Genomic DNA, 14675 nt, shown 5'->3' with positions numbered 1-14675 from the left:
TAAAAAGCAATCTCTGAAACAAAACAAAAACAACTAATATTCAGACAGTGTTTACTAGTTATGTCAAATGAATAAGTAGGTGGAGTGCTCTAAACGTGTCCACTCTGTCCAGCCGCTATTCTCCCCACGCTCGTAATACCCCTGCCCTGCCCTTGTAATACCCCTGCCCTGCCCTTTGTAAGACGCTCAGAAATGATGTATATAGCCTCGGAAACATAGAGACATTGAGCTATATCCTCACTTGAAAGAGCTTGTGTGGACAAATAGGGTGAGGGAGTTAAATGGTAATGATATTATTACATACTCGTTAATCTGACTCCATTTGATTAATAATTTGTATCACCAATCAATTACCAAGTAACTAGTTTATCAGCTATGGAGGAGAATGGCATGGCACACTACGAGAATTGAAGTTATCCGATTGGTAGGCAAATGAACAATTTAATAGGCATTCAGTCTTAAAGGTAAATGTAACCAATATCACTTCAGTTGAATGTCCAAGTAAACTCACATGGTCTACTGTAACAAAGTAGCAAATGGTAACAAAGGAAATTTAAGCAATTCACAGAGGTAAACTTGACAAGTTAAAAATAACATACAAACAATACAAACCCAGAGATAGAGAAAGGGGGAGAGAGAAAGAGAGAGAGAGAAAGACAAAGGGAGACAGAGAGAGAGAGGAAGAGGGGGAGAGAGAGGGAGAGGAAGAGGGAGAGAGAGGCAGAAGACCAAGCCACAAGGGCCGAGCTCAAGAGGAGAGTGGAGATGGGAAAGGAGAGAAGAGGGAAGAGAAGAAGAGCCCAGGAGGACCAGAGCCTCCACTTTTATCATTCACTTGGGCCACCCCCGACTCATCAGAGCCTTTGTTGTCTGAGGTGGATGGGTGTGGCCCAGGTGGATATCATAACTTTATGCTACAGTTTAATTTTTAATCTACAACTATGCACAGATACATTCAATTGTACCAAAACCATAATCAGACTGTTGCCCACATTACAAGTATTAATTCAAGACCAAACATGAATGTATTATTCACAACACATATTTACAGAGCAATACTGTATGATAATGAGGTTGGCCTATCTCACCACAAGACATCAAGTAGGCCCAGGACTGAGTTATCTCTCAGTAGAGGGGTCAGAACAAGGAGCAAATGGTCACTTTATGCATGAGCGGGTGTTGGGGATCTTTGGCCATAGCCAGCTAAGACAATACAGATCAAACACAGGCATCCACACATGTAAATTGAATGCAAAAGGCATTCTTTAGAAATGCATATGGTTTGGGCAAAAGACGGGCCTTACACCTTGTAATACCCCTGCGCTGCCCTCGTAATACCCCTGCCTTGCCCTTGTAATACCCCTGGCCCTAGCCCCTGTAATAAATATAAGACCCCCGGTCCTAGCCCTTGTAATACCCCTGGCCTGCCCTCGTAACACCCCTGGCCCTAGCCCTTGTAATAAATATAAGACCCCTGGTCCTAACCCTTGTAACAATGGACATATGTAAGTCACTTTGAATAAAAGCATCTGCTAAATGAAAGTGAAGCTAAATGAAGTGCTATCCACTCTGTCCACCCGCTCCTCATTATTTAAATAAATAACGAGTGAGTATTAATTCATGTATTAAGTATGTATTTAGTATTAATTCATGTATTAAGTATGTATTAACTCATTGAATGCCAAGCTGTTTTCAGGAGCTTTGTCCTAGAGTGCCAGCAATCTAGACCATTGTTGATGATTTTTGTACAGCCACAGCATATTCTGTGTTATAGCTATGAACACATACAATGGCTCGTTTAAAAGGTGAGACTTTAAGCTCTCGATGGGTGCAAACCGTGTATTTCTACGCCTCTGTTCCAAGCTAAACAGTGGCTAGTTTTCATCAAAATCGCTGTTTTTTTCTAGAAATGGAGATATAACGTCTTTCATGAAATATTACATTACATTACATTACATTACATTTGGCTGACGCTTTTTTAACCAAAGCGACTAACAACATGGTAAACAGTAAGTTTTAGAACAATTCTCACAATTTTAGGACAGTTTAAAAACATTAGAGTACAGTAAGAATAAGGCCGGTGAGTGCTGTTTTTAACAGTTACTTGTCAGTTTAAAACGGCTGGTGAGTGCTAGGATCAGTAAGTCTTGTTGTAAGTGTTGCTATGAGAGTAGATGTTCTCTAAAGAGCTGGGTCTTCAGGAGTTTTTTGAAAGTGTTTTTTTGAAAATATGAAGTGTTGCCTGTTACTTACTTGTGTAAACTTTCCGGGAAGTGATCAGCGAGACCTGGCGAGACTGCCACCTAGTGATAGACCCACTTAAAAAATGGCCTGGTTTTGACCTGACGTGCATCGTCACTGATTGACTGAAGCGGCAACCGAAGTTATGATAAAATGTCCAGATTGTGCGTTTTCATGAGTTTTTCGATTGTCATATATTTCATTTCCATTCATCAAAGAGTTCCCAAAATCACATATAAGGTGTGTTAGAGTGTCTAGTTTCGTAATTAAAAAAAAAAAAGCTAAAAATGTAATAGGCCTATTATGTTTTTGGCACTCAACGCATGGGAAGGAAAGGCACTCAATGAGTTAAGTATTAATTAATGTATTAAGTATGTATTAATAGCTTTTTATGGTTCACAGCTTGGTTCGTTACAATGTTTCATTAAATTTCTTTTAAGGCATTCTTTTCCAAATGATTTGGCAAATGGAAAAGCAAAAAGATTTTGCAATTATATTTGCAAATCCCTTTTTAAAATTAGAGTATTTATTGATAATTTAATAATTGACTTACAAAATACTTTTTGTAAATTATCTTTTTAAATACTGTTTATAATGGCAAATTAACCAACTTAATTTGCCATTTAAGTGACACCTGTGGTCCTCCATAATTAAGTATTAATTAAGTGAAGTGCTCTAGTAGTGACGACCACTCTGTCCACCCACTCCTCACCCCAGGCTCCTAAGACTCCTGGCCTGCGGCCCATGAGGGCAGAGGATGGCCCTGCGGTCCAGGCCTTGCTGGAGGGCTACCTGAGGAGGTTCCAGCTGCGTCCCGCATTCAGCCAGCAGGAGGCGCTCCACTGGCTACTGCCCCGCGAGGACGTCATCGACACCTACGTGGTGGAGGTCAGTGTTTCAGAGCTGCCGTCTGAAGGCTGTGGATTTCTGATGTGTGTTTGATGGTGTATTTGATGGTTTTATCCTATAGCTTTTATTCTATAGCTTTTGTTCTATAGCTTTTATCCTATATCTTGTCCTATAGATATTGCTCATATAAAACTGAACTGATAGAGTTCCATAAACACAACAACACATACTCAGAAAAATGTTCAATATTCATATCAAATATTCAATCAAATCAAAGTATCAAAGTATCAGAGTATCAAATCAAACTATCTGTACTATAAACCACTTAGGCCTTAAACCACTTTGTATAAAAGCGTCTTGGAAATGAATGAATGGAATATATAGTCTGATTGAAGTACAAGTGAATTATTGGTCGAATTGGCTGGGTACAGTTCAAAGGTCATGCATTCCTATAAATCGAATCAAATTGTTAAAGAGATTTTATGGAGTGGGGTGAAATGTTTGGCCACGAGATTGAATCTGCTCAAATTCTTTGGCTTGACTTATCTTCTTAAAATTCCCCTCTGTAACAGTGTCCATTATCAGTGTGGTAAGCTGTGTGTTGTTTCTCTCCCATGTTTATAAGTAGGAATGCAGAGATCCCCATGAAAACACCTCCAGACACAGGGTGTATTTTAAGATGGAAATAATAAATAGAGTTAATTAGAGATTAGAGTGGAGTTCAGTGGTAACTGGTCATTTATAAGATTACAGCAGAATTTTAACAGGATATATTTTCAGGGGTGGAATTCCGGACTTTTCGACCTGAAAATGAGACCCACGCAATTTGTATAGATCCAAGTACATATTTCCTTTCATAAGGCCTATGGTTATGGTTACTCCGTGCTTTTCCTACTTTTTTTACCTTTGCCAATCACATCCCTGTATTTTGCAATCAGCTCACCTTCCCTGGCCAGTATTGTACGCACTCAACATGACAACAGTGCTTCCTACTCTTCTCATTAATCGCAGCCCCTCCCTGTGTTTCTCTTTCTCTCTCTCTCTCTTTCTCTCTCTTTCTCTCTCCCTCTTTCTCTCTATTTCTAATATGTTTTTTTTTTCATAAATCAAATTACAGCAGAGTAAAGTAAAACAAGCAAATATTTGACTTGTTTAAATACAGTAAAGCATATTGCTTGCATTATGCTCAATACAATACTCCTATTTACTCACTTTGACCCTGTTTATGTCCGTTGTATATTGTTTGAAATGTTCTCTCTTACTGTAATCTCTGGGTTAGAGCCCAGAGGGTGTGGTGACAGACCTGCTGAGTTTCTACACGTGGAGCTCCGTGGTGCTGAACCACCCTGTGCACCGGAGGCTGAAGGCCGCGTTCTGCCTCTACTACGCCCACACGCTCACGCCCCTGCCCCAACTCATGGAGGATGTGATGGTCCTCGCCAAAGCAGTAAGGCTATAGAGGCCCAGAGAGGACACACACACACACACACACACACACACACACACACACACACACACATACATACACACACACACACACACACACACACACACACACACACACACACAAACACACACGTGTGACTGCTTTTTGCCTATGTCTTATCTATGGTGTCTCTCACTCTCTCTCTCTCTCTCACACACGCACACACACAAACACACACACACACTTTTTCTAGAGAGGTTTTGACGTGTTCACTGCCCTGGACGTAATGGAGAACAGGAGTGTTATGGACCAGCTGAAGTTCTGTCCTGCTGACGGACGCATGCATTACTACCTCTACAACTGGAGGTGCCCTGGCCTGACCACAGACAAGGTGTGTGTGTGTGTGTGTGTGTGTGTGCGTGTGTGTGTTTGAGGGGTGGAGTGTGGGTGTGTGAGTGTGGGTGTGTGTGTGTGTGTGGGGGCAGTGACGTGGTGTGTGTGTGTGTCTGTGTGTGTTTACTTTGGGGAGAGAGAGAGAAAGAAACAAGTTGAGAAAGAGGGAGAGAGATGTAATGGCATGCTAGGTACAACAGTTTTTATGCCAGATGTCACGTCAGTACATGTTGCAATCTACATGCAAGTCATTACATGGTTTCCAAAGACTCAGGATGATACTACACTAGTTATGAGCGTTCAGCTCGATGTCTTATGCCCCCAACGTTGTCTTCCAGGCAGCGCTGACACCGTCGACTTAAAGGCACCTTATCCTAATCCTAACCCTAACCTTAACCCATGCCTTACCTTAGCGCCTTCCAGGCAGGGCTGCCTTGAAGACAACGTTGGGGGCTTAAACGACCAAAAAACGTCCAGCAAGTCAATATTTTAGTATCTTTACGTAAGAGTAGTTTATTTCTTTATTTAGAGTCGCGTCATGTCATTTCTAATCATCTCCAGGTGGGTGTACTGTCTACTGTATATCTGTTCTGGAATGTATGAACAGTATGTGCGTATAGTGTGCACATTGTCTAGATTGTCTCCTGTATATTGTCATCAAATGCTGAATCCAATTCCTTTGTGTGTGTGTGTGTGTAAACATAATTGGCCATCAAAGCACGATTCTGATTCTGATTCTCCTCTGTGAGTGATTTACACACCTGGTGAAGCAGGCTAATGTTATTCCATCCTAAACTGTCTCTCCTCTCCTCTCCTCTCTTTTCCTCTCCTCTCGTCTCCTCTTTTCCTCTCCTCTCCTCTCTCGGCCTGTGCAGGTGGGCTTAGTGCTGAAGTGATGGAACATGTGTGTGGATGTCTGAGCCTTCATGAATTTATGGATTGTATCTCCTGCATTATGCATTTGCTCACTGAGACACATACACTTGTCCGCACGCACGCACACACGCACACACACACACACACACACACACACACACACCCATGGACAGGCACACACACACACATATCAAAATGGAGTTTGTTATGGTAAGCACAGTATCATTTTATTGATTTTGCTTTTGCTTCCATCTCATCGTATAAAACGAATAAATTGCTGATGGGTAAATTGCTGATGGGTAAATTGCTGATGGGTAAATTGCTGCATTGCTGTTGGATGTCGCTCAGTTAATCAATTCCAGAGGACGCACCTGCAGAGAGGACAGGACAACACTTTAGACAAATGTCTCTTTGACCATGGAGTGTGGTGATTCATTCATAACAATAATAATACAGAAACACTGATAGTATTTTCCAGTATGATTTATTCTTATCTGTATTAATGTGCTATATTAAACAAATGTTACTTAAAGGTTGTATCAGCGATTTCAGGCCCAAAAAAGGCCCAAACATAAATGATCACATTCATCTAATCTTTCCTAACATTCCGCTAGCTGCCAGCCCCATAAGCAGGCCCTCAAAAAAAAAAAAAAACGCGTCTCTGTAGGCATCCTAGGCTCGAGATCTGTACACAAAAACAATAGCTACCAACCACTCAAAAGCAAAATAAAGTGTTTCAACCAATAACCGACGAGATGGCGTGTAGGAGAGTTTCAATTGCACGGGACGGACGGGAAGGGAGTAAGTAGCTCTCTGTTTTGTTTGAACATCAACAGAAGTGACGTATCCCCACTATCGCTGATACAACCTTTAATTATGCCTCCTTACCTTCGTAGTATTGTTATGTGGATATTTTCTCAGCCGATTCATGTAATCTCTTGTCACCTGAATGAAAACATACAAACACAAAAAATGTCTGTCATCTTATCTTAGTGAGACATGAGATGTGTCTTTATTTCTGCCTAGCTGCCATTATTATCTCTAGAAAGATAGAGATAGATATGGATCAGCAGTGATAGTATCAATCGAAATCATATGCCAACCAGACACGGTGCAATTTTGACCCGTTTCTAGCTCATAAAATAGATGGTCAGATCTGACAGACTTTATGAAGGCCAAATTCCTGTCAAATCGGTCATGTAGTTTGAGCAGGGTCACAACGCCCAATTAGAAGACCTGCCAATCAACTTTCCAGCTCCGATCTGATCCGATTTAATTTGATGTCGCATTCTCATTCTCTCTTTTGGTGATACTTCACTTGGACAGCCTGCCCACAATTCAGATAGGAGAGGTATTAAATTCCTAGTGCTATAGATTTCCCACAGCAGTCAATCAACAACCAAGCCTATGTATCATCAAAAACAAAAACACCAACAAAGCAACCTTGGGCAAATTAACATCACCAACAGAACAGCCTTTGATAGCGTTTCATTGAGGTTTCATTCATTTCATTTCATTGCTAGCTGGGACCTTCCTTCATTGTGGTTTCGTTGAGGTAGGACACAGACTTAACAGTTCATCAGTTAAAATTCAGTATGTAAAATTGTTGTTGAACTATTGCCTATATGCTAGTCTCTTTCTGGAAGGCCTTTCAGCCAGCTCATATATTTCCGGTGGCATGTCAGCTGTGTTGTAGCGGCTATTGTTTTAATGTACCTGTTTTGCACCGAGTGAATGAGCATGTCACTGAGTGAATGAGCTGAAGTGCCCTTGAGCAAGGCACCTAACCCCTCACCCCGCGTAGCAGGCAGCTCACTGCGTTGGGATTAGTGTGTGCTTCACCTCACTGTGTGCTCACTGTGTGCTGAGTGTGTTTCACTAATTTACAGATTGGGGTAAATGCAGAGAGCAAATTTCCCTCACGGGATCAAAAGAGTATATATACTTATACTTATACACCTGCCCCTTACTTTGAAGTCGTTGAGCCAGTGCTTGTGGTCGTACACGGGCTTGGTGGTCTTAATCTTCTTGAGGACGGCCTGGTTCTCCAGGGAGATCTTCACCAGCTCCCTGTTCCGCAGGTCGGTGGTCCCACTAGAGGAAAATGATGGACACACGTCACCACATGCATTTCAGCTTTAAAGGCACCCTTAACAGTTTTTTTTACCTTAACATACAAGGATACAAGGAAGTTTATTGTCACATGCATATATAGTTACTGGAAGTAAGAAATGCAGTGAAATTATGTCTGGTGTCAGCCTATTTGTGCATTTATGGGGGTTTAGTAGATTAGTGGCAAGGGCTGCATAAGAAAGGTGGGGGAGGATTGGGATTGGGCTGGGGCACCAACAAGGAGCACCCAAGAGCAACAGGGGCAAGGAAAAACTCCCTTACCAAGGAAGAAACCTTGGGCAGATCCACGGCTCAAGAGGCTAACCCAACTGCCAGGGGTCTTGGTGTGTGTGTTGGGGGGGATGACAGGGGAGATGGGATAACGTTTCCAAAATCATTTTGATGGCACATAACCTCATAACATGACGAACGGCACTTCTGCCATTGTATGAGCGGCCCTCTATAGGCGATTACCAACCTAGCAACTTTCTAGTTTCGGGTAGGACCCCCATCTCCAAAATCTAAGCAGAAAAGAGCTGCTATGCTACCTGGGCTGTCCACAGAAATCACGTTTTTTTTTACAGTGTATTCAGGGCACAGGCAGCTAGCGGATGGTGAGGTGATGTCTGCTGTATGTGACAAAAAATGTTTTCGCTAATCTTGTGTCATAACATGTAAAGCACACTGAATGACCACTGCGTATGATAACGTGGAGGACAGACCTGTTCTCGGTCAACATCTCGTACTCCTGGTTCCAGTTATCCAGGCCTCCTTTGGCCATGGTGCGGGCGATTCTGGAGACCAGCAGCCTGTTGTCCCTCTCCACCTCCATCAGTCGCTCTTGCTCCATCTGAACAGTCAGTTCAATAGCAGCACTCACCATATTACAAGGTACAGGCTAACATGATATATCACTGACAGGGGGATACGGCATGTTGTGCCTATCTACTATTAGTTCAAGGATTCAAAAAAGCTTTATCATTTAATCACTGATGACAGAAATATTTGTGACAAAGTTCATGACATAAAAAACACCCCTTACCTGAATTTTCTTCATTTTCAGGTGACAGTGTATGTAGGTTCTTGGAGCTTTGCTGTCAACCATAGGTTTTACTGCACAGCAAAGCATAAACTTAGTTTTGACTACAGTGAAAAGATGTTAGCAATGACTGAATTGGTGACATCTTACCATTTCTCATTCTGTCCATATGATATTTGTAATGGTGACCATCCCACATTGTTCTCATGTGAATATACTGGCCTGGAGTGCTCACTATGGCTGGGAAGGCCAAATAATCGGCTTTATTCATCTTGGTGATTTGTCTCTGACTCAACCTCACGTCGATTTCAGAAGGTATGTTTTACAGAGAAGATAATCTTCGAGACGCCTGGAATCTTGATTTTCTGTAGAGTCTTGCTGACTGTTGCGTCACAGATGCTTTACCAATTAGAATTAGTTCTTGTAGCAATCAGAATGCTACAAGAACTTCCACTAAGGTTATTGTGCTAACCATAGATATAAATACGCACTAGCAGAGCATCTGGTACGAAAAGATGCATTCCATTAACGACGTGCAAAATAATAATATTAATAATAAAATAAAAACATAAACTAAAAGCGAGTGGATTATTCCAATTAGGTCTACATATTACAATTAGAGAAACTAACTTTTCTCACACGTCGGGTTAAAGAGAGCTAAGCCTACCTGTTCAACTATGAGGTCAACAACAGACTGAGTGACTAACTAAAACTTTACAGGGCAACGTTTAGGAGTGCTGGGCAGCGCTGTAACCAAGTGCGCTAGCTGCGCTCTGTACGCTTGGCCTACTTGGCCACATCACTTTGGATGAGCAGTGGAGGTGGCAACTGGAAGACTGCTGCTTACCATTGACATTGAGTCTTGTTCGGTCCCTAACGCTACACAGAAGCGGCAACATTCGTGAGCATGTCCCTGACTCCGCTGATGTTTTTCTGAGTTATATTGCAACACCGTGAGTAGGCTACCCATGTCCATGTTGATTCAGCATTATGATTATGTTGTAAATTATTGTGATTGTTTACATTTAATGGAATAATCTTTGCATGGTTCTGTTAGAAAATACCGTCTCCCAAACTCTGGACCAGGGAAACGGAGATACAGTCGAAAATGGGAGCTGCAGTTGATTTCTCCTGTCTTTACGCACAAGTCGAAAAGCCATATTACTTTTTCTGGTATCAGCAAAAGCCTGGTCGACATCCCGTCTGCATAAAGCAAATCTCATACTTGGGGGACGAACATCCTAATGAAGGCTTCGTGGACGTCCACCGGTTCACCGATGAGAGTTCAGATTAATTATGACGACGGGATCAAGCTCACAAATAAAGGATCCATACCGAGCGACTCTGCCGTGTATTTTTGCGCAGTCAACCACAAGAGCGAGAAGTTCCTAAAATTTGGAGATGGCAACAGACTTAGGCTCCTTCCAGGTAAGATTCAACACAAGAAAAAACTAACTTCCAAATTTAGTTGAGTGAATTAGTAATTATCATAACCCAATTGCCATGATTGCCAAACAATGCAAGAAAGGGCAGCTCTCCTGTAGGCCCAGAAGTAGTTGAGTGGTGTTTGATTTCCACAGTCTGGTAGGTCCTTCAAAGCCCAGTTAGGTTAGTTAGGTTATTTTGTCCGTGTAGGGAAACTGTTTTTCAGTGAGTAGAACAGTGTAGCGTCAGTCCACAGTACCCCAATGTAACACAGAGGCCCTCAGTGTGTTAGAGATAAAAAATAATAATAATTACATTTTAAAAAATATCACTATTCAGACCTGCTGAACAGAGATACAGGAGGAGTCATGACCTAATCTTATCTGTCAGGTATTTCTTTAAGGATTTAATCACTTGGGGTATAAATGACTGCTTTGTCCAGTTTGGTCTTCTCAGCTCCGTATTTGCCAAACATAGAGACTGTGCTTTTAGATAGAGCCTCGGTCTAACTTGTGTTAGAACAAGACCCAATGCACTACACCGTTTACCCATCTACAGAGAGTGATGTCGTTGCCACTGCCTATCTGCACAAGGCGGACACAGATGGTCCCACAGCTTGCATGGTGAAGGACTCCGGGCCACTTACAGCATCAGTCTTCTTGTCAGGGGAGACTGTCCCAGCCGAGCCAACCATGGCAACAGGGGAGTCCAGTTACGGCTTGGTTGCCGTAGCCACATGTAAGACCATCCACTGCCGAGTCAAGCAAGGCGAGATGGACATCTTTGCCAGTGAAAGTGGGTGTCTAAATGAATGCTTTACTAATCAAGTACAATTGGCTATGCTAAAGAATGTTGACTTGCTCATCTGAAATAATATGAACAGTGCAATGCAAATGATGCATTTTTGTTTTTGTTTTCCAGTAGACAACCAGTGTCTTACAAACACAGGTAAGACACTTAGCAATAGCCCTTGGAGAGTACATTTGTCTCTCTCCGTGGCTGACGGTATAAAGCATGGGCAACATGACATCATGTACTTCTGAGAGGTACAAATGATGCCAACATTCGTCAAAATGAGAACTGCCATATATTTAATATTCAAATCGGATGCGGATTATAAAACGTGTGTTTTGGAGCTGTGCGTAGTTAATGGCGTATCAGTTAGGTCCGGCTAGATCCAACCCATATGGGTCAAACCAGGTCAAATACAGTTCTTTCCTTGTTGCTTTGTTATTGAAATGAACTTATGATGCCTATGTTTTCTTTTGCCTTTTTTATAGTAAATGGGCTCTATAGTCATTGGGCTCTCTCCATATGTTTTTTTTATAGTCATTGAGCTCTCTCCATTTAGACTTAGACATAATTGAAGTGTTGCTATTATTCTTAAAGCTTAAGAAACATAGTAGTCTTATACTCTCTCTCTCTTCCTCTCTCTCTCCCTCTCTCTCTCTCTCTGTCTCTCTACAGATGAGAAGATGAACTTTCTCCACCTCACCATATTGGGCCTGAGATCGCTGTGTGTGAAGATGGTGGTCTTATCTGGGCTCCTAACTATGCGCTTACTCACCTATTCAGCCTGAACCATTTTCTGTCAGCCACCCAGGCAGCACTCTCTACTCTCTCTCTCTACACTCTCTCTCTCTACTGTAGCCTACTCTCAGTATACTCTTAAAAGGAATGTCTTGAAAACAACACATCTCTGACCCTTTCAGGAGAGTTCCATTAGCAGCATCATAGTTGGCCCCACAAGACTTCCTTTTTAACATTCCATATGTTATCTTAATGCAGAGGAAGTAGATTGGGGCCCAAATAGAACGTTCAAGCATTGTTTTTGTTTTTATTGATGAAAGGGTCTATAGGGACAACACAGTTTGTGCTATTTCCAACATATTGCTTTTGTTATTTGTTACACAATATGTGTTGAAAATAACACAACTTCCGTTGTTTTTTTTAACACAATAACACATCCCTTTGTCCAGATATAGGGACAACACAGTTTGTGTTGTTTCCAACACATTTGTTTTAAGAGTATATCACAATCCCTTGGGACTGTAAATAAGAGTAAAAGTAAAACTGTAAATAAGAGTAAAAGGGATCCTTAGTCCTCAATTTACATAATCAACACCTTGGTAAATAAACACTGTGCTTACTGTACACTGTATTATGTTTCTATGACATATTGGCTGTGAACACTTTAATTTCTTTTTAGTATCATGTATCCAGGCCATTATGATTATAAAATATATGATTTTTAAAGGACATATTTACTGTATATATCACATTAAGCAATAAATTGCATTGAGAAAGCCCTGTCAATGCGTTTTGAATTCATTCATTAGGTCAGGGCATAGCCAACCATGTGTTTGCTTTAAACTTTGTAAAACTTTGTTTAAACTTTTGTAAACTTTGTAAAGAACTTTTTCAAACTTTAAGAATGCAAATTTGCCCGTATCTTTGAATCAACACAGCTTTCTTGAAGTCTTTAAATGAGAGGTGACACAATAAACAGACTCCTCACACACTCCTCCCGATTGCAGCGTGCGGTTGAACATTAGCTGTGTGTGGGTATCCTGTGTATGTGTGTGTGTGTGCTCTGTGGCAGTGTGTGGGTCAGGTCACAGAAGTGCTGTAGACGGTGAAAAGGCCCGGGCAGGTGCTGCTGTGCTGACTCTGCTGAAGAGGCCTGAGCAGACACAGTGACAGAGTCAGCAGCAACACTAGCAGCAGCATGAGCACTCATGTCGTGTGTTATTATGGGTGCGTATGTGTCGTGTGTAGTTATGAGTGTGTGTGTGTGACTGAATGATTGCAGCTGCAGCTGCTGAACGTTCACATTGGTGCACACGCCTTTTTGAGATACTCCCTATCTGTGTTTATTTGTAATGTAAGTGGGAGTGTAAGTGTCTGTGTGTGTGTGTTTGGGGGGGGGGACTTTGTGGTGCAATTGTGTGTACAAACAGGTGCTTGTGTGTGAGACAGTGGTTTTAACAGTATGTGATAAAAGCATATCCATGACATAGTCATAAAAGTTACATTCTAAACTTGAGACACAGTCAATGCTGTTTCCATCATATGTCTAAACTCTTTGCCACAGTTAAGACTCTACACAGGGCACTATACCGCTCACAATCTGTTTGATCTACTGCCCTCTGGGAAGAGGTACAGAAGCCTGCGCTCCCGCACTACCAGACTCACCAACAGCTTCATACACCAAGCTGTAAGGATGCTGAACTCTCTCCCTCCTCTCCCCCCTCCACCCTCAGCTACATAACATCCTGGACATTGAACCCACAATGACCGCCTGCACTACTCCCACTTGCACACTTGAACACTTGCACACTTGTACACTTTACAACTTGGTGTTGTTGTCCTGAAAACACAACACTTCTGCTGCTCTTACATAACTTGCACCACTATGCCACTTTCTTTATTACTTAGGTCAAACAGAACTACCCAAGCCTTTTATTGGCCTGACTTTGCACTAGTATTTTATTGACTGTCTATGCACAATTTCAAGCAAATTTTGCTGCTCTTATTTTTTCATTATTATATGTGCCCTCTTATTTACTTATTTACTTACTTTTTTGTTTACTTGAATGTTATGTTTGTCTGTGGACTTAAATTGGTAAAATATGTCTTGTCTTCACCGTGGGATAGTGAGAAACGTAATTTCGATCTCTTTGTATGTCTGGAACATGTGAAGAAATTGACAATAAAGCTGACTTTGACTTTGACTTTGACTTTGACTATAGGTCAGTGTTTTTCAACCACTGTGCCGGGGCACACTAGTGTGCCGTGAGAGATCATCAGGTGTGCCGCAGAAAATGTCCAAATGCCCAAATGTCACTCACTGGTCCAGAGAAGCAACTGTTGCATCAAAGAATTTATAACCACATGCTCTCATTGATTGTATGATTGCACTATTTGTGGTATGCAGGCATTGTACAACGGAGGCCCCATATCCAGTATTCACAGAATCATCACATATCCAGTTCATAACAACAATTAAATTAGATATAGTCACCTACAAATGAAACAGAGGGTGCTTGTTTTATTGAGCAGGTCTTGCATAGACGCCATAATAAGGCCATATCTGTGTATTATTTGAAGTTTTAGACTATGGTATGTTTATTTTTTCTCCACACAGGGTGTTAGTGTGCTGTGGGACATTTTAAGTGTCAAAAGTGTGCCGTGGCACAAAAAAGGTTGAAAAACACTGCTATAGGTCACGACTGCTGTTTTTAGGGTCTACAGAGGTGCCTGGGTGGGCCTTGTCTTAGGCGTGGCCCAATCTCAATAAATTGTAAACCAATA

At 41.7% G+C, this 14675-nt stretch overlaps 1 protein-coding gene across 2 annotated transcripts; it reads right to left on the bottom strand.

Moving 5' to 3' along the window:
• Nucleotides 1–6069: 6069 nt before the first annotated feature.
• On the bottom strand, nt 6070–12065 carry LOC125287740 (sperm axonemal maintenance protein CFAP97D1-like). 2 transcript variants are annotated; one of them, XM_048233735.1, is made up of 6 exons: nt 11929–12065; nt 8940–9010; nt 8620–8747; nt 7756–7879; nt 6674–6730; nt 6070–6156 (listed from the first exon to the last, which is right to left on the bottom strand). In XM_048233735.1, the coding sequence occupies exons 2-6, from the start codon at nt 9000–9002 to the stop codon at nt 6130–6132; spliced, it is 399 nt and encodes a 132-aa protein (XP_048089692.1). In that variant the 5' UTR covers nt 9003–9010; nt 11929–12065; the 3' UTR covers nt 6070–6129. The 2 variants fall into 2 exon arrangements, with proteins under 2 accessions (XP_048089692.1, XP_048089690.1); XM_048233733.1 differs by lacking the exon at nt 11929–12065 and adding an exon at nt 9087–9318.
• Between the last annotated feature and the right edge of the window lie 2610 nt (nt 12066–14675).

The sequence above is a fragment of the Alosa alosa genome, chromosome 22 (assembly GCF_017589495.1).
Source record: "Alosa alosa isolate M-15738 ecotype Scorff River chromosome 22, AALO_Geno_1.1, whole genome shotgun sequence".
Lineage (NCBI taxonomy): Eukaryota > Metazoa > Chordata > Actinopteri > Clupeiformes > Clupeidae > Alosa > Alosa alosa.
Note: the sequence above shows the minus strand (reverse complement) of the source record. Positions and strands in the feature narration are given on the sequence as shown.

What these genes read in the sequence shown, in the direction of transcription:
- LOC125287740 (XM_048233733.1), bottom strand. Translation starts at nt 9,207, where the DNA reads ATGAATAAAGCCGATTATTTGGCCTTCCCAGCCATAGTGAGCACTCCA. An exon ending in TGAAAATGAAGAAAATTCAG is followed by an intron (nt 8,748 to 8,939) that starts GTAAGGGGTGTT and finishes CTGACTGTTCAG; the next exon opens with ATGGAGCAAGAGCGACTGAT. An exon ending in ACTGGCTCAACGACTTCAAA is followed by an intron (nt 6,731 to 7,755) that starts GTAAGGGGCAGG and finishes GTTTTCATTCAG; the next exon opens with GTGACAAGAGATTACATGAA.